The sequence below is a fragment of the Limulus polyphemus genome, unplaced genomic scaffold (assembly GCF_000517525.1).
Source record: "Limulus polyphemus unplaced genomic scaffold, Limulus_polyphemus-2.1.2 Scaffold1899, whole genome shotgun sequence".
NCBI classification, from domain to species: domain Eukaryota; kingdom Metazoa; phylum Arthropoda; class Merostomata; order Xiphosura; family Limulidae; genus Limulus; species Limulus polyphemus.
The window spans coordinates 126,063-146,780 of record NW_013667509.1 but is presented as its reverse complement, the minus strand read 5'-3'; the positions used below and the strand labels follow the sequence as shown (position 1 = coordinate 146,780).

General features: G+C 32.2%; 1 protein-coding gene across 1 annotated transcript in view; it reads left to right on the top strand.

Moving 5' to 3' along the window:
- The window catches only part of LOC106465300 (rho guanine nucleotide exchange factor 10-like), a 62,062-nt gene that overhangs the window by 39,407 nt on the left and 1,937 nt on the right, over positions 1–20,718 (top strand). Inside the window, exons 14-22 of the mRNA XM_022393164.1 lie at positions 996–1,120; positions 4,007–4,176; positions 6,080–6,192; positions 8,799–9,034; positions 10,434–10,588; positions 10,889–11,031; positions 12,272–12,329; positions 16,133–16,480; positions 16,689–16,938. Coding sequence (XP_022248872.1) covers positions 996–1,120; positions 4,007–4,176; positions 6,080–6,192; positions 8,799–9,034; positions 10,434–10,588; positions 10,889–11,031; positions 12,272–12,329; positions 16,133–16,480; positions 16,689–16,938 — 1,598 coding nt within the window. The remainder of the gene's footprint in view (positions 1–995; positions 1,121–4,006; positions 4,177–6,079; positions 6,193–8,798; positions 9,035–10,433; positions 10,589–10,888; positions 11,032–12,271; positions 12,330–16,132; positions 16,481–16,688; positions 16,939–20,718) is intronic.

Genomic DNA, 20,718 nt, shown 5'->3' with positions numbered 1-20,718 from the left:
AGTTGCTGCTTGACGTAGGTTCCTAAGCCTTTTAAAATTTTGCACATGGAGGATATGAAACAAAATAATGTTTTTAGGTTTTACAGTCGAATAACTAAAAAATCATAAATTACTACATCAATACCACAGAATTCCACTATAATTTATAAAGCTTAGTAACAAAGCTGTATTTCAGTCGAAACAAAATATGAAATTTCGAGCGGGCTAAAGACACACCCTACCTGCTTGAAATCTTGATTCGAAAGAAAGAGATGGCATCCTAAGATTTTAAGTGGCTAAGAAAGCCACTAGTGGGACATTCTGAGCTTTTGATTGATTGTTCATGTCATATATAGAAGTGTATATAAGAGAGCATTTCCAAAAATGGAAAGAGATGGATGAAGTGCCATTGTGTGTGATTTATTACATGAGCAATATCTTACCAAATAGAAAAGGTAAGAGGTTCTTATTTTATATATTAGCTTGTCAATATCAGTAATTTGAGTTCCTAATTTGTTCAAAACTATAGACATTTGACATCACAAACATCTGATTTGAACCTGTACTGCATTCAACATACCACGTGACACACAAAAAATCAATGTTTAGGTGTGTTTTTTAATATTTACTTTTAAATTAAGAAATTGAGTAATGTATAATACTAAAATTTGAATTATAATCTACAGTTTGATTCCAAACTTATTGAAATAAATTCATGGAATAGTAGTTTAATAAAATTTTGAATGCAAGTCAACAAACTTGATGACATGGCCTTTCACCCATGACCTGTCTGGAAAGGGTTAATAGGGATAAAAATAAAATTTTTCTACTTTTAATGCCTGGTACAGTTTAAGATTAAAGAGTAAATTGTATGTATTGACAGTATACACCAAGCTATTTTTGTTTTGGTGTGAAATAATATTGTCATATATTTAAATGTTTTCATAAAATATATTTGCCACAAGAAAAATAATAACAAAAAGAAATTATTTGGTTTATTTTTTGTCTTTCAATAGGATTTGAGCCTTTCATTGATATGTGGACTATCTCAGAACATTCAGGAAAAAATCAGAAAGAAAGATGAGGAAATCACTCGACTTGATTCCTGCTGTCTCCAGCTGTCAATACCAGTGAAGTCAAAGTATGTTAATAGTTAAACGTACATATGCTATTCTCCAAGTATTATATGTCCATTGCGTTTATTATTATTAACACATGTGTCAATGTATACGTGTAGAAGCTGCTAATTGTTTTTTATTCTTAGAACATCATGTGTCAATGTATAGATGTAGAAGCTGCTAATTGTTTTTTATTCTTAGAACATCATGTGTCAATGTATAGATGTAGAAGCTGCTGATTGTTTTTTATTCTTAGAACATCATGTGTTAATGTTTAAATGTAAAATTTCTTGCTGTTGTTTTTTTAGTCATAGTACATCATGTGTCAATGTATATGTGTAGAAGCTGCTAGCTGTTGCCTTTATTATTATTAGCACGTGTCAATGTATAGGTGTAGAAGCTGCTTGCTGTTGCTTTTATTATTATTATTAGCACGTGTCAGTGTATAGGTGTAGAAGCTGCTTGCTGTTGCTTTTATTATTATTAGCACGTGTCAATGTATAGGTGTAGAAGCTGCTTGCTGTTATTATTATTATTAGCACATGTGTCAATGTATAGATGTAGAAGCTGCTGATTGTTTTTATTCTTATAATGTCATGTGTTAATGTTTAGATGTAGAAGTTTCTTGCTGTTGTTTTTTATTCCTAGCCTATCGTATTAATGTATAAATATAGAAAATGCTTGCCATTCTTTTCCATTTATAGCATTACATAATTTTAAACTACACATGGTTATTTTTTGCAGAGGGCAGATCTTCTTTTATAAAATAAGTTTTAAGCTATTGAATATATGTAAACATTGTAAATTGTTTAAAATTTTCACAGTAATATTCATTATTACAAAGTGTAACTTCCAATGGGAGAGCTAATTGACACAAAGTTACATTTATTTAGTTTTAAGTTCAGATTTACAGCTTTCATGTGCTGGCTATGTACTGCTTTGTACTGTTCTCAACATTTGTACTTTCTTCAGTGTTAGTAGGGATAAATGTGGAGATTATTCTAAGTACAGGTATTTAGTGATTCATCAAATAAAATTATTTATATGCACAAAATAATGCATTCTTGCAAAGAAAACTAATTTTAGTTGTAATTTCACAAGAAACACAGTGGTTTTGAAATAATTATTGAAGGTGGGGAACATTTTTGGCTTGATGTGTGTTACTGATACTTGATAGTTTCTCATTAATTGCTATATTAGTTATTTTTCAAGTAAAAATGTCCAATTTTTTTTAAAGTTTTTGCATAAATAATATACTAAAATAATTAGCTTCATGAAATTTGAGTAATGGTTGATCATAATTACCTCAGTCTGTCATGACATATGTCACCATTACTAAACACAGAAGTCAGATTCTCTTTTTGATTTAGTTTCTGAAAATAAGTTTTGTTTTAATTTTTTATTCTCAGAACATCACTTCTGCTATTGTCTGAAGCAAAATATTGATAATAGTGTTACCTGCATCATTTCTTTTTCATATTATCATTTGTGATTTTTACAGAATTATCAAAATGTCAGTCATATGCTAGGCAATGATAGGTCCTTGAAGTTTCACCAAATGTTAGTTCTTGTGTTATTAGATGTTGTTGTATAGTTTGCTTTTTCTCATGATTGTAATGTAAATAAATGTTTTAATCTTCATCATGCTTTCCAAAGGATTTATAACACTATAACATCCATTAACTCATTATATGGGTAAGTTGTAAGAATGGTTTCTTGCAAATTGTTTCACATAAACAGAAAATTTCAATAAATTATTTAAGTTTTATAAATGTGAAACTTAGAAATCGCTGTAAAATAAAGTATTAAAGCATCATAACTAGAACTAAGTCAACTGGTGTATAAAATAACATAAAATTAATGTTTTTACCTTGGAACTAAGGAAAGTAGTATAAAATAAGAACTTTCAAACAAATGCTACTGCCCAGTCTTTAATATTCTAATGCAAATAAAAGTTATACCTTTGATTCCTACAGAAATTTCTATATAGTTGACAATATTATTTTTTGAGATTAAATATTGGGAATTATTAAACATCTCTACAGAGTCCACATAAAAATTTGTCTTTTTAATCTTACTATGCACACATAATGTCACCTACATGTTTTGATAAACATGGTCTACTGGTATTTTTTCCAATGTTAAATTGAAATTAATGTTGTGGCTTTTATTAGAAACTAAAGAAAGAAAATTTAGATCTTAAAATATAGTAATGTTAGTTATATGTGAATTACATAAAAAATAACTCCAGAGAATACTTTTTATGCTTCTCTCTATTTCAGAAAATAAGGCATCTCATAAATTCTTACTTGGTAGATTCTACAATCTTTGTTATCAAATGTAAATGATTTTTTTAACAAGTAATGCATACCTCTGGGGTACAAATTGTTTCTCAGTCTCAAAACGGGGCTATGTAACCCGGAAAAAAAGGTAATTTGCTAAACTTTTTTGCATTAATTCTCTCATAACAGAGCTAATTCTGGGGTCTTCCTGAACCTACTGAAATTGTACTGGATGGAGGATCTGTTGAATTTATTCAATGTATCAATGATGGTAATTTAGGTAGTAATTTTGTTCTTGAACCTGAAAAACATTATGAATCTTTTCAGAAGGGTTGGGCAATAAGGCCTGTTCAAGTATATTCATTGTTACATAGATAATGTGAAGCAAAAGTATGATGATGGAAACATAAGAGAGAAAGAAAAAGGGTCCTGGTCACATGCTTGAGAAGTTGAAAATGAATTACCCCTCTGCATTGGTTCTATCATTTCAGAACAAAATTAATATGACAATTAGCACCTTCATTGCCAAAAGTAAAGAAGAGCAGCAAATGGCCAACTTTGAATTCGTATATGTTTTCCAGATGTACTTTCAAATATTATCAATGATATTCATGATGCAAATAAAAGCATTGCACCAAAGACACACTATGCAGTGGTCCTGGAAAGATATGAGATGATAAAGGAGACAAACCCCATTGAAGAGTTCTCTGATGAGAAGAAAATAAAAAGCAAGATCAGCCAAATCAAACAGAATAAGAAGAAGGAAAGGCAAGCAGCTGATGGAGGATCCCAAGAAGGTTTTTTTTTATGAATTCTGTATTTGTTCGAAGGTCAACATAAGTATTCATCCCAAAAAACAACAAAATCGTAAAAGAATTGTTATTTATTTGTATGTATCGTCATTTATTTTCATGAAAAAAAAAGAAGGAAAAAGCAAAAGAACAAGAAAATAGAGAAAAACAGCCTGGAAAAGGGTGCACTTTTTGGAAAATGTAGTCAAAATTGCAGTTTTCAAATTATCATAAAATTTCAAGTATTTATGCCTAAAAAAAATAAAAAACACCGTTGAAAACATTTTTTGCTATTCAATTTTAGTACTAAATGCCCTATTTCAGTGTTCAAGTTCCACAGTTAACATTCCGCATAAATCGGCAATATATCAGGAAATTTTGCCACTCCAAGGTATGCATTACGTGTTGCATAGTTTAAGAAATTATTTCAACTGGAGGAAAATATTAATAGCTACATTACTAGGCAGAGCATTTTAAGATATTATATAGAGTTAACCCAAAACATTAGTGGAATAAATATAGATTATTTAATTAAACTATCTTATGGAATTAACTATTAGCTGCTTAAATAGAATGTCTTAATACAGAACATGTTGCTTATGGGCTAGTATGTGATTAACCTTTATTTAATCATGTCATGCATTTGAGTCATAAGAGTTAGTGTAGAATTGAAAAAATGTAAGTTATTTTTAATGATAAAATAACAGTGGTTTAGAAGCTTTCAAGCTTGTTGTCTTCATACACTGACTTCCTCTACTTTACTTCTCTGATTATAATAAAGAGGGTAAGTGTTCAGTAATATACATTGTTTAAACAGAATGTACAAAGCAATTTGTCAAATTTAATTTATCTTTTGCAAGGATCAGTTGTTGTTTTTTTTTCTTTTAAAAAAAGATATAGCACTCAAGGCATTAACAGAATAGGTTTTATGATGTTGTTATGGTGTCTCAGTGCAATTGAAAAAAATATAATAATCATTTGTATAACAAGTTATGAGTTGTGTAAATAGAAATGAATTGGTAAAATTTTTAAAGCGAGTTTAATTGTATTTTTCAAATATTCATCAAACTCAAACTTACAACGACGCCAGAGATGATTAAGAGTTTCAATTGTTTTTTGCCACAGGTCAAACAAGGAACTAGTTTGTCTTCAGCTTAGATCTCCTTCTGTGAAAAGAGAATGGATCACTGACCTACATTTATCTAAACTTGCTCTTGGTATGGTTTGTTTACATAAAGTTAAACTTTGTAAAATATAAAATACTCAAGCTCTATGAAACTTAAGTGACAATTGGATGTACATTTTTTGTGAAAATCTTAAACTTTTTTCTCAATACAAAGCCATTAAATTTTGTAATTTGTTGTACTTTGTAAAGTGATTGTCAGTGATAAAATTTGTACTTACTGGCTTAAAATAAGGAGAATTTTGATTAACTATTGTTAAAGTTATATTATGTAATGCTATTTGTTTAAAGTATTCTCCCCTTTTTTAGAAAATAATCATCTGCTTTTTCAAACTAATGAAATTATTCTAATAAACTTACAATGCCAAGTGGTGAAGAAAATCTGAGTGCTGAATTTTGCTGAAAGGTTGAATAGCTGTATGCTCTTCAAATTGAAAGTGTTTCTACATAGAAAAACTACACTAAGCTACTTTCCAACAGTAAAGATATATAAAACTCCTTTGAATGAGAATCTGTCATTAACCTAGCTTGACTGGTCAGAGCTGATGTTACACAAAACTGTATAGTTCTGAGCTGGTCATTGTAAGGGTTTGTTATTTGATGTAAACTTCACAATTCTGAGAGGTGAAGAAAATCCTAATGCCAGAAACCCCCATTTTTAAATGCAATAATGTAAAAGTGCATCTAAAACTTGTATGTAATCATTTAAATATTGTTAATTTGCAGATACAAACAATACTCCAGCATGGGACATTCCAGAGCAGGAGAAGAGGCCTACTAGTAAGATGCCCTTATTTGCTAAAACAGTTCCAATCTTCTCAGCTTTAGGCTCTACTGAGGTAATATGGAGGTGTTTAGATTAGTGCATGTGTCTGTGTGGAAAATAATATAGATTTAAATATATTACTAATAAAGTGAATAAATTCAGTATTAAACAGTTTTTTGTTGTTGTTTTTTTCCATACATAGAGCCGATTTTTCTGTGATTTTCAAAAAACATACCAGCTTAAAACCATTTTTGGTAATAATTAAAAGACCATTCAGATTTATTAGCAGCAGCAATACACATATACAACTGTTAATATAAAGCCCCTAGTGACCAAATGTTCAGCTGCTCATTTTTGAGTTAAGCTGTGGTTAGGCTTTTCTGCTGTTACTTGAGTACTAATATCTATGTTTTGTGTGACTCATTTCATAAATTCAGTATTCCTTGTACAATTTTACCTTTTTTCATTTTATTTTTTTATTAATGGAAAGCTGGAAATTTTCTTTCTTTCTAGAAGTATGACATGTTTATAAAAGTTTTTTATGTTTAGAACAGTCATGTTTTTGCATTGGTGTATAGTAAAGTTTCAGGGATTACTCTCCTTTCCATCTTTTTTTTTTATTTACATTTCAACTTGATATGTGTTAATCTTGGAACAAAGGTTGTATGTTTGTTTAATGGTGGTACAGAATTCTAGATTTTTGAATTGATATCAGTAAGACTAGAAACTCCTACAGCTACAAATCAAGAAACATGAAAAATTAGGACTTTGCTAGTGTCACCTTTGTATGGTCTGTATTCTAGAAAGTTAAAAAGATGAACTTGTATGTATGAACCAAAAGAATTTATAGGTGAACGAGGCTGTTTGGTTTCAATGTCACTATGTCTTATTTTGCAACAGTGCATATGTGGAGCTTAAAATAGCACTTGTTAGGAGCAGGTAAAAATTAATGGTATCTAATATGCAGCAAAAATTCGTTCATTTTTAATAGGTGAAACTTCATAAATAAGTACCAGAGGCTAGCGTAGCCTTGTGGTTAGCGTGTCAGGCTTTAGATTGAAGGGTTTGCTGCCGAACACACTCTTCACTTGGAGGTGTGATATAATTGACAGTCAATCCCATTTATTCATTTCAAAGAGCCAGCCAGAGTCCTTGTTGTAGTGGGTGATGCTGCATGGCTGCCTTCCCTTTGGCCAGTAGTTTAATATTAGGGACAGTTGTATGTGAACCTAAGGGGGTCTCTGACAGCTATTTAGCCTCTATATGCAGAAGGTACTGTTCAGGTTGAAAATTTAAACTTCAAACAAATATAAAAACTTGTTTTGATAGTACTTTTGTATTGACAGTAGCTGAAGTGTTCACTGAAAGACTAAAAAATGTGGAAGTACTTTTGTTTGATTTTAACTGCTCCAGCTAAGGACTCAATCCTGTAGCAAGATTTTTTAATTTTTCTAACTACTAATTTTATAAAATATTTTAAAACAACATTTGAGTTTGGATTATTTGAGTTCTTATAGCTTAGTTGGTTAGTCTGTGTTAATTTTTATGGAATATAGAAACCTATAGAACCTAATACAGAAAATGAACATTAGAATTTGATTAATTTTATGAATTGTAAAGACAGATTGCACCTGAATTTTATGGAATATAAGGACATTTTCCATACAAGTTTTAAGAAATATAAAGACATGTTGCACCTCATACAGAATATTATTGTTAGAACATATGATTCGTTTTCATATAATATCAAAACATTGCACCCAATAGAGAACACAAATGTTAGGATGTGCTTGATTTTATAAAACATATTATATTATACATAATACAGACTATAAGTGTTGAATGGGGTTAACTTTTATAGAATCTAAACAAGTATTAGATATGGTTAATTTTATGAAATGTAAAAGCCTGTTGCACCTAGTACAGAATCTAAGTGCAGAAATGTGGTTAATTTTTATGGAATATAAAAAAATATTTGTTTATTATTAATTAATGCTGTTTCAAAGACTAAAACTTGCAGAAAAGCACAGATAGTTCTGTAGTTTAATAATTTTTGGAAATTGATAAAGCAAGCTAATACATTTCAAGATCAACACACTTGGAGTAAATATCTATAGTTTTTTAGACTCTGGAATAAAGCCCAGAAGATGTGGTTTCTTTACAAACTGATTTAATAGAAGTGTAATTATAAGCTTTGTAGTTTTTGTGATAATATTGTATAAATATATTTTGAATGTGTAACATTTTGCTGTACTAATTGCTTGTAAGTATTGCAATGTAATGAGGCATTTGGAAAAACTAGAGAAAGTAGTAGTTTGTGTACATTAAAGAGTTTTGTCATGGAAATATGTACTTAGTTAAATAAATGTAATGATGACATAATATGAATATTGCGATATAGCTTGTAGTATGTGTATGTTAGAATTGCACCCACAGTTTGTATTGTAATGAAATGAAATATTCTTGCATAATAAACTAGAATTTCACACATGATATTCTGACATAATGAATTATGACTGCACTTATTTTAATTAAGTATTCTGAAATAATGAATCAGAATATCATTTAGTAATAAGATATTTCAATATAATCTCTATAGATCTGTGTAGTCAGAGCTGTTAAGCTTTAAAATTTTATAGTTGTTTTAAAAACTTGGAAATTCCTTTTGATTTTTAACAGGTGAAATGTGGCTGTTACTACACTCTAGATGCCAACAGTCTTAGTGCAGTAACCTACTTGTGGCTGTGTTGTACAGATGGTATCAAAAGCTACCTGGTGGTGATGTCAGTGCAGCCTACATTGTTGCAAGAGATTGCTACTTTTGACCTTCAAGAAGTGCAAATAACAGCAGTAGAGGCAGTTCCTGCATTGGCTGAGGGACTTGAAACTGTTTGGCTTGGAACAGAAAGCAGGAGGTGATTTTACTTTGTATGGTATTATTACCTCTGGCATTAATTAAGAACTTAATTATATGTTGGCTCACAATTTTTTTTGATCGTAAGAAGTGAAAAAAAAAAAGTGGTATAACTACTGTAGCTTATGATCATGTGTAAATAAAAACTTGAATAAGTTGCCGAAAGTTGCAATTTCTTTTCTTTTATTCAAAAATAATGTGATTTTTTCATCACAGACATCATTCATTCTAGTTGAATACTATACTACCTAAAGGCCTGCTTCAGCAAGTATACCACTAGAAATAATTTGTCTAACAATTATCTAATTCATTGTTAATTAGTTTAAAGAAGTATAAAAATTAGCCTGTCAAAATTTGTAAACCATTTTTAGAATTAGTGGATTCAGTTTTCATGTATTTAATCCACAGAAACACGGCTTTGACATCTGTAATGTATTTCACATTTCTTCTTCATTCCTAAGTCTACATTTAAAAATATTCAGGTTATCAGCTTTCTTTAATAAGGTGTTTTCTGTTATATTTTTTATCATAAATGTTTTCCAAGCAGTACAATATATTTACATATATTCCAGTAATCAAAGGAGGAAGTTTAATACTTTTTTCAAATGAATTTAAATACATAAAACAACATTTAAAAAGTACTTGATCAAAATCTTTAAATTCTTATTTTCCTATTTCAAGTGTCTAGGTATACTTTAGCCACTAACTGAACACTTTTGGTTATATTTTAGTCCATGTGATTTCTTTTTTGTTCTTATCACACGGTGTGATTACTGGATTTTAAACTTTTAACCACAGTTCAAATTTTCAGCTATTTGTATATAGCAGTAAAAATATGATTTTAGAAAATTGATAATTTGAATCATCTTACAATAATAATTATACGAATTAACTACCTATCACAACACTGAAATGGGGAGTTTCATGCATTGTGTATTAAATCACTTATTAGTACATCTGATATCACTTTTATTATGAAATTATCTACATCTATTTAATTTAAAATTTTTAAGTTATATGTTGTTATATGAAATGTTTAGATGTTGTTATCTAATATTAATAGAAAACTGCTATGTTGCCTATAATTTTTAAAAATCTAAATGTGAAAAATGTATCTAAATAATTGGATGTTTTAAAATAATTAATACAAGCAATATACAGTTGACAGTAAATTCAAGTGACATGGTGTGCCCTCCAGTGGGATTAGCTAAGTTTTAGGTCCCTGAAATAAAACTTATTTCAAGTTCTTAAAGATCCCAGCTTGCTGCTATTGTGGTTTTTATTCAAACCTGTTAAAAATGTTTTTCAGTTTTTGTAGATTGATTGTTATTTTTCTCATCAGTTAGGTTAGATCCTTTGACTTCCAGCTTTATAATAGAAATATTATACATTTTGTTTAGGATTGTGGTCCTTTCTGGATCATCTCCACAGAGTTACCAAGAAGTAGGAGTTGCAGTGATGCCTGCCTTAGCCATGCACATACGTTATCATTTTGAGAGAGTTTTTGCTGGCCTTAGTGACGGTTCTATTGTTGTCTTTCAAAGAAGTTCTTCAGGTGTATATTATTGCTCTTTAAGTTTGTTGGTGATGCTACAAACTGTGTTTAATTTTTAGTATGTTTTAAAGTAAATCACTGAAACTTTATTATACATTGTAAACCAGTTTCTTAATATATGTTTATAAGTTTGTGATTGACAAAAAAAAATGGCATGAGAATGTTAGAAGTTATCTTTTTAGGAAACAAAAGTAATTTATTTTTAATTACTCTCATAACCAGACCTGTGAATATAATATAAATTGCAATAGTGTAAAATATTAGATATCATTTGTTATAATGTTTCTTGTAATTTTTCAGAAGAAGCATGGGAGCTGAGAAGCCCCCTTATGGTAAATCTTGGACCAGATCCTATCACTTATCTCCTTCCATTAGGTTTAGCCTTAGTGTGTTCAGCAGGACGTAATGTTATTCTTCTAGATGGCCAAACTGCTGAGCCTCAGGTATATCTTGTACATTGTATATCTATGCTACATGTAAATGATTATTCCAAAACATACTTACCTCTGCCTGCTGACACTATAACTATTTCTCAATCTCCAGGGTTTCCACTCTATGCCCATCTAAGCATTGAAAACACTTGCTCCAGTCTTTTATACCCCACTCGAATGACCTTGGCAAACTCTAATTAGCAAAATTCTCCACCAACTTCAATGCGCCCTGTATTTAGGTACTGTATATAAGTACCTCATTCAGATAATGTAATCACTTTTTCTCGACAAAGCATTTGACACAGGTTTCTATAAACAGGAATGTTGTGATTACTCACAATTTATGTTGCAACTTTGAACATGGTTGGAATTACTATGGCTATATCTTCGATTATATTTATAAATTATATTGATAAAAAAAATCGTACGGACGGGCATGAATTCCCGAGTTAACATTTCTACTACAGAGGCCTACCAGACCTCTTATCTTCCACCTCTGCTATCTGATGTTTGTCAACTGCCAGGGGAAGGGTCTCTCTTCGTCGAAGCTATCCCTGATATGATCTGTTGCAACATGGAGACATGTATGCAGACCGTGGGTGTTTCTCTGCAGGGTTCTGGGGTGGCTTTTGCAAATGACCCAGGACTGGTTAGGGGAAAAGTTAGACTCGTTTTTTCTGGCTCCTTCTACTAGGTCAGCCTCAACAGAGGACCATTTGGTTACTCAAGTTTGTGAGGTTTTGGAAGTCTCTTCCATTGCATTTGACTCTACTCCTTCTTTGTTGGCAGAAAGGACGGCAAGTGTTTACTTGGTTTTTTCTCCTTCTCCTGATATTGCTGATCATGTTGGAAGATTTGCCACTCAGTTTTGCGATGAGATAGCTATACCTTGTCCCCCAAGTTTATCGACTTATCAACGCTAGGAGGATGTATATTTAGATTCTCAATGGATGGACCACCTTTTGGACTTTTAGATTGGAACTGATAATCACTTTAAACAGTTCACAGTTTTCTCGGATTCTTCTAACTCTCATGACTTTCCTGAGGTATTATCTTTGACCTAACTTTTGTCTGAAGCCTATTAACATTCCCTTCAACAATTTGAGGATGAGTTGGGGATTTTGCTGACATCTTCCTCAGTCAGATTGTCTTCTTCAGTTCCTTCCTTGGTTTCCTGGCTGGTTTGTTGTTAGAATTTTTTGGGTAGAGACACTTTGTTATAAAATGTTTGTTTACTGTCCTCTGTCCCCAGGGAGCTACTGGAAGCTCCTTTTTCTCCATCCCATGTTGTTTGCCAGAGTTCCTGAGATGTTAGAATCCCAAATTTTTACAGACCATTTAGATTCTTTTCTATCATCGTTGGCTTCTCGCCCTTTTGGCACTAATTGGGAGTATCGGCCCATAATGTTTCCAAACCCCCTCCTTCAGTTCCCAATTCTATAGTGGTATCTCAGATTTCTTGTCAAGAAGGCACACATTCTTAATACCTTTTTTTCGTACCTTGAATCTTCTCTACTGGGCTCATTCCTTTTGTATCAGTCTTTTACCTTGTCATGTTCCAGGAGTGGTGAATTTACTTACAGATCACTTGTCTTGACCCAACCGGATTCTTCTGACAGAATGGGTGCTGCATCATGAGATTGATTTGGTGGATTTGCTCTCAGTTTGGGTCTCCAACAGTCGATGCTTTTGTGACTCATTTGAATTCTCTCCAATACCTCATTCTCAAGAATTGGCATTACATGTGTTCAGTAATTACGGGACAGGTTCATATCTGTATGCCTTTCTCTCGATTCAGCTATTGCCTCGTGGTTCTGACTATGGTTCATTCCATTCCCTGTTGAGGTCTCTTGTGGTTTCCACATTTTCGGTATCTGCAGGAATGTTCACCTCTATCTCTTCCTCTTTGGCAGTCTCTGTTGAGACAACCTCAATCAGACATTCTCCACCCAGGTGTTTGCTTCATCTACAGTAGCTTTATATAAGGCATCCATATCCACTATTTTCTGGTATTCCAAATATCAACAGGTTTTTGAATCCCCAGTACTATCAAGTCTACTAAATTTGGTTTAGATTTGACATAAAGTTATCCGGTTAGGGGGTGCATGGCCCTTCTGTTTGATCAATGTAGGTTTCATATATTGTTCATGGAAGGAAGACCACTATCTCCTCATAATTCCGAATACAAAGTAGTCCCATCCTAGGTCCTTGGTTGAGCACAGGTTTCATGTCCTCTTCGTAATTCCAGGGGCAAGCAGAATACTCCTTACCCACTTGGTTGGGGAGTGAAGATGAATGTTCATAATTCCAGACCGGATGAGTTCTGTTCCTTTGGTTGTGTACGGCATTCACGATCCCCTCATTCCAAGCCTGGGGTGTTGCCTTTTGGACTTTTTAAGGTGGAAGAGAAAATTTGTCCACTTCAGTATTGCTTACTTTCTCGTCCTGATTCCAGTGGTTTGAAACTCATCACTCTGTGGCCACAGGTTGGGATCCAATTAAAAGTATATATATATAACATTGCAATACAATAGCCCTAGCCACCAACGTGCTGATGATTACTTGTATTCTATTCCACTTTTGCTATAGGAGCTGAGTTCCAGGTGAAGAGCTTAACTGTTCTGGATGTAATGTAGTTCCTCCACTCTTGTATCATCTTTATCTTGGTACACTCCTGTTCTATACAGATGCTTTCTGTATGATGCATGCCTGTACCGTCCCCTCCATGTGGGATTCTAGCTATAGTGTTAGCAGAGGTAAGTATGTTTTGGAAGTTAACATTTTCGTAAACTGAAAATGTATTTCAAATAATACTTACCTCCGCTGACACTCTTCTGCCCTACCTTATCACTAAAAGCCAGTTTATGTCTCAAAAATGTGATAACATTATCTGAATGAGGTGCTTATATACAGTACCAGGATAGAGGGTGCATTGAAGTTGTTGGAGAATTTTGCAAGTTAGAATTTGCCAAGGGCATTCGAGTGGGGGTATAAAGGACTGGAGCAAGCATTTTCAATGCTTAGATAGGCAAAGAGTGGAAACCCTGGAGATTGAGAAATAGCTATTGTGTCAGCGGAGATAAGTATTAATGGAAATACATTTTCAGTTTAGGAAATTGTATAATTAAAATTAATTTTAGTATTCTAAATAAGCAGAGTTTTATCTCTCTTATTTTTTTAACTGTAACTATGGGATACTCCTGTTATTCATTATTATACTTTAAATAAAAAGACTTAGAATGTATGTCTCTCACATACACATACACTGACTCGAAGAACTGAATTACCACATTAATTATTTCAGGCTTTTTATGTGTACTGAATGTTTTGAGATACATAATCGCATCCATTGCCTTTTAGCGTTCTTATTCCCTCCAACATGAGGAGGGACATGCACACCTTCTTGCCCACTCTGGGACAGGACTGTGGATCTCTCTCTACAATTCTGCTACTATCTGTTTATACCACACTGAAACATTTCGTCACCTGCAGGACATCAATGTGGCTTCAAGTATTAGTCAGCTCTTTAGTGGTGAGATTCCTGAATACTTCTCCTACAAGTATCCCTAAACTTTTAAGTGATTTTTGAATAGGTAAAAATCTGTGTATAAATTTATCATTTTGCTTTGTTAAGACATATAAACCTTTTGACCCTGTTGAAAGTTTGTGTTAAAGAGGAACTGTATTACAGTTTTCTTTTTTATTAAGTAACTAAAATATGAAACAATTTGACAATATACTTTTTCAGTATGTAATATCTAGGGATGGGACAAATGGTAGTTTTGTTGGATATTGGATTTCAGATATCTGGCTCCTGATATTCAACTGGATTTGATTGAATTGGATAATAGATGTTGCCATACAGATTGAAAATATGCCAAAGGCATAAGCTATCACTCCACTGTAGTATAGTATTAAAGTGGTTACTTTGTAATTGTTTTTTTTTAAAGTTAGATAACAATGTACACAGGAATGTACAGTTCTACATGAGCAAGTAACCATTGCAGGCCCTCTAACCCTATAACTTCTGGTGCCATTTTTTAATTCCTTTCTGTATTGTTATTGTGTTACATTCAAACATTTAATTAAACCACTGGAGAAAGTGGAAAATAAAATATAACATACACCTTAAAATTTTTTTGATATTCATTTAAGAGGTTTTAGAGATTATGCAAATGAAATGTGAAAACTAAGATAATAAATAGTATTTTTATACCCAATGTGAAAATCGCTTTGTGGGTGAACTATTCAGAATCCGAGTGCATAAAATAATGAATTATTATTGGAAATAGTAGAAAAAATCAAAACTAAATGTTTTATTATTTTGCAACTACATATCAAAGTTCTTGTCAAATTTCAAACAATTTCATCCACTAGTTTTATTTTTGGAATGAAATATCATGAAAGCAACGTTACCTGTTAAAAGCCTTTTTAACCAGAAGTCATAAGGCTAAGGGAATGTGGCAGTGTGAGACAGAACTATTATACACCCCTAATTCACTGCTGAGACTTTTGTTTCAGTTGTGCATGCCATTGCTGTCAGTACTGTGACCACCTGTGGATTACATTGGCAACACCACAGTTGAGAGTAATCTATATTTTAAACTACATAACTATTTATTTATGACTAACTTTTTAATACTGAAGGAAATGCTACTGTGTTTAAAAGCTACTAGAATGCACCAGTGGGCTAGATGAATGTTATGCATGTGCATGTAGTATTATGCCTGCATAATGTGAGGTAATCTGTTGAAGAAAATACTATCTGAGTATCCATTTCATCACGAAATTAACATTCATTTGGATTGGATTTCATGAGATTTTTTTGTCCCATCTCTAATAGTATCAGAATAAGACATTTTGATAGTGTACGTTTTCAGTATCCATAATCATTATGAAATAATATGGTAATTGATTTTTTTCATTGTGTAGCATAAAAAAGAAACAGTTTGATAGTTTATGGTTTTAGCATTCATAATGATAATGAAACAATTGACTTTTTTCAGTAGGATCAGTGTTTTGTTCTTTTCCACTAGAGACCTTTATTTGTTAAATTAATAGTAGTATTAGTTCTAATGAAAAATTTAGTTTCTACTTGTCTTGTTTTCCACAGGTTTTCGTGACTCTAATATTCGAATAACAGTAACATCGCTTCTTGCAAGTCGAGGCCTTCTGTGGGTTGGTACTAATGTAGGTGTTATTTTAACTGTGCCACTACCCCGTCTAGAAGGTGTGCCAATTATCAGTGGACGTACTAATGTAGCATACCATGGCCACCATGGTCCAGTTACTTTGCTTCTCAGCCTGCTTCCTCGACCAGCTGTTAGTGTTCCTTCTAATATCAGGGAAGAAGAGGTTGGTTTGGATGTGGTAAAGCCAGAAAATCAACCTCCTTGTCATGAAAAGGTGCAGAAACAGAAATCTGACTCCATGATCCCTCCTCCATTCATTAGATCTCATGGTATGCTTTGTTTTTTACCTGTTGTTAATGTGCATTAATGTTATACAAGTCCCACTTGTTTGTGCATACTTAATAATTAAAACTTGTTTGTAAATTTTGGATGAATAAATAGATTTTATATGAATTTATTTGGTTTATAATTACAAGAGTGTGGATGATAGTTACCTGTGTATGTTTGTAAACTCTGACTAAAGTTTTCGTTCTGCAGTAGCACCAGCTCGGAAAAGTGCTGCAGACATTCATATGTCAGGAGCTAAGACTCTCCCAAGAGGAATGAATTTTCACCAGCCTCCAACAGCAAACACCTATCTGGAAGATTCCAACAATGTATATGGTTTGTATGCTGACCTGATGAATATTCATGATTATGACAGGGACAGCCAAGAAAGGCTTCATGAAAGGTTGAACCAGAGTGATTCCGATCTTGCTGCTTTTCATTTGATTACTTTAGATAGAAGGTATGTGTGTACAATATATATATATAAAAAAAAAATGCTAGAGAATTTGTTGGTGTAATACTCATTCTTTATATCCTTTACATTGTGGATTCATGTCAGTTTTCATTATTTCAGACAATTACTGAATTTTGTGGAATAGTATGCCACTCTCATAGTTTAATCAAGACTTGGCTACATCCATGCTGCTATACTGTATCTCTGTAATCATTTTTAAAAACAATGTTTTCTGCTGTTGGTATTTTTGGTTTTCTCGGCAGATATACTTTACTAGTATTCTTACAATAAATCCTAAATTGAAAATATGATTTATTTTTTTCCATAAAATAATTTTCATCTTTAAAGGGTATCAATCAACTTACTATTTTGCCATTACCTTGACCTGATAATTTTATTTTCTTAATAACCATATTGAATTATTTTGTTAATCTAACATTCTTTCATAGCCAGAAAGCTTAAAAAAATGAGAGAGAATATATTTCATTGTTTAAACTAATAGTTATGTTTTGTTGTACATTTTAACTGAATATTTTGTAGCTTTTCTTTAAATATTAGTGGGTTTTTTATGAAACCAACAATTACAATTGGGCAATTGGTGAAAAATTTGTTGATTAGTTAATCATCAGACTCCTTAATCAGTTATTCTCACATGAGACGTAGATAGCTAGAATAGTCAGAAACACTAATTTTGATTAGTTGGTTATTTTCATGAGTTGTGACACTAATTAATTGAGCTGAACAACCTTGAATTAAAATAATAATGAGAAATAATGGCAATATTTTGATTAGTTGATTATTTTTGTTACTTTAATTAATTTAACCATAATTTCAATTAAATGATTATTTTACATGATACTAATTAACTGAGTTAATTGCCTAGATTTAGTAACAAGGTAGAAAATAATTAAAATTATTTTAACTCAGAGTTTTTATGGATCCTAGAAATTTGTAAATTCAGCTCCTGGCCTGGAAATTTCTTAAAACATGATAATGTAGTCAAGAGTAGTAAGAAATAAAATTACCAAGGAATTTTAAAATATTGTTAAATAAATAATTTTTGATTTGGTCAATTGTTTAAGCCCTATTTTTCATAATCATCAATTTGTTATCTTGTCAGAATATTAAGTTAAATTTTAACAAGGCAGTGTAGCTATTTTTTCAATCCTGAATTTATAATTAGCCATTTACTGCCTGAACTGTATGTATTATAATAATGATTGTGTGGCTGATACATCAGCAGCTTACTTCAAGTAAAGAACTAAACATTAGCTTTAAGCTTTAGAACGACATAACTGTATTCCATAAATTCAAAGTAGACCAAAAGATTCAATTCTCTGTAGAAGCAGTAAGCATAGATGATTATGTACTTAGATGATTGACTTTGGGTATAAAAACCTTGTTTCATTATTTATGTCACTCAAACTGACATTACCTGGATTATCTGCTCGTGGTGTAGGTAAAATATGATTTGAGTGTAATTATAAATTATGCTCATGTCATTGTGCATAAATATGTCAGTAGAGGATTCTTGATTTATGCAATTTCAGTTGCTTGGAGACCACTAAAATAATACCATGATAATAATAATATATAAAAGAAACAGTTTAACACACATTATTAAAAAAAATATTTATAATCCAAGCTGAGTCCAGGCTTTGAAGCGTGCTGCAGACATTCACATGTCATGAACTAAGACTGTACCACACTAAAAGAATTTTCATCAGCCTCCAACAATACACACATCTAGAAGATTCTGTCAGTGTTTGTGGTTTGTATGCTGATCTGATAAAAACATTATGGACTACACAAGTATCTAGCAGGTTTCAATAATGTTTGTGATTTGTATGCTGATCTGGTGAAAATATCCAGGACTACACACATATCTAGAAGATTCCAACAATGTTTGCAGTTTATACACTGATCTGGTGAAAATATCCTGGACTACACATGTATCTAGAAGATTCCAACAATGTTAGTGGTTTGCATGCTGATCTGTTGAAAAAACCATGGAGTACACACATATCTAGAAGATTCCAACAATGTTTGTGGTTTGTATGCTGATCTGGTGAAAATATCCTGGACTACACACATATCTAGAATATTCCAACAATGTACACTGATCTGGTGAAAACACCAACGACTACACATGTATCTAGAAGATTCCAACAATGTTTGTGGTTTGTATGCTGATGTGGTGAAAATATCCTGGACTACACACATATCTAGGAGATTCCAACAATGTTTGCAGTTTGTACACTGATCTGGTGAAAACACCAAGGACTACACACATATCTAGAAAATTCCAACAATGTTTGCGGTTTGTATGTTGATCTGGTGAAAATATCCTGGACTACACATGTATCTAGAAGATTCCAACAATGTTAGTGGTTGATCTGGTGAAAACATCAAGGACTACACATGTATCTAGAAGATTCCAACAATGTTTGTGGTTTGTATGCTGATCTGGTGAAAACACCAAGGACTACACACACATCTAGAAGATTCCAACAATGTTTGTGGTTTGTATGCTGATCTGGTGAAAACACCAAGGACTACACACACATCTAGAAGATTCCAACAATGTTTGTGGTTTGTATGCTGATCTGGTGAAAACACCAAGGACTACACACATATCTAGAAGAATCCAACAATGTGGTTTGTATGCTGATCTGGTGAAAACATCAAGGACTACACACATACCTAGAAGATTGAACAATGTTTGTGGTTTGTATGTTGATCTGGTTAAAACACCAAGGACTACGCACATATCTAGAAGATTGAACAACATTTGTGGTTTGTATGTTGATCTGGTGAAAACACCAAGGACTACGCACATATCTAAAAGATTCCAACAACGTTTGTGGTTTGTATGCTGATCTGGTGAAAATATTCAAAATTAAACAGTGACAGCCAAGAAAAACTGAATCACAGTGATTCTGATCTTTCTGCCTTCCAGTTTAGAGAAAGTGTATGATATATTGTAATACCCAGATTGCAGCAACAACCATTTAACATTTTAACCTTTTGGAAACAGTTAGTTGAACACTACATTTTGCATAATAATTTTTGTTCGTGTATCATTCACTGTTTCATCTTTTTTTTTATTCCTGCAAGAAAGTTGCAAAAGGAAAAGATTTTATACACACACATGCACACATATGTGCTGTGTGCAATTTACACCCTAGCTTCAAGCACCAGGAACACCACTTATTTACATAAGACTGACCTTTAGTAGATGGCTGTATGAAGACATCATTTATGCTTGAATTACAGCAAGTACAGCAAACCATTTCCATGTACTTTAACATGTGGGTTAAGCTTGCGAGGTTCTAAGTTTTTTTTATTGCTTGATTGTTTGTTTATAGTATTTACAAGCTGAAATACCTGTCAACTTAAGGGGAATGTTTAAACTTAATTAAAACAATGTACGTCTAACAGCAATCTTATATTTCAAAGTAATAACTTGAACATAAAACTTTATCTCAAAATTTTAAAATTATAACAAAGCTTCTTCATAAACAACATTTGCAGCTTACTTTCCATATACCAACAAATAAAGATTTTGAGGTGATCCCACTCTTGAACACCCTACAGCTCATTGACCATGAGAAAAGCATGATTGTTGGAGAAACAATCCAGCAACTTTCATACTTTGACCTTGAATCTCTAGAATATTCAACATTGTCTAAAGCTTCAACCTGCCAAGATTTTTTAGGTTCACTCAATAGGCTGGGAGTAATTAACCAGCAGGCTGTACAAAATAGGGTTAAGTTCAGTTTTGAC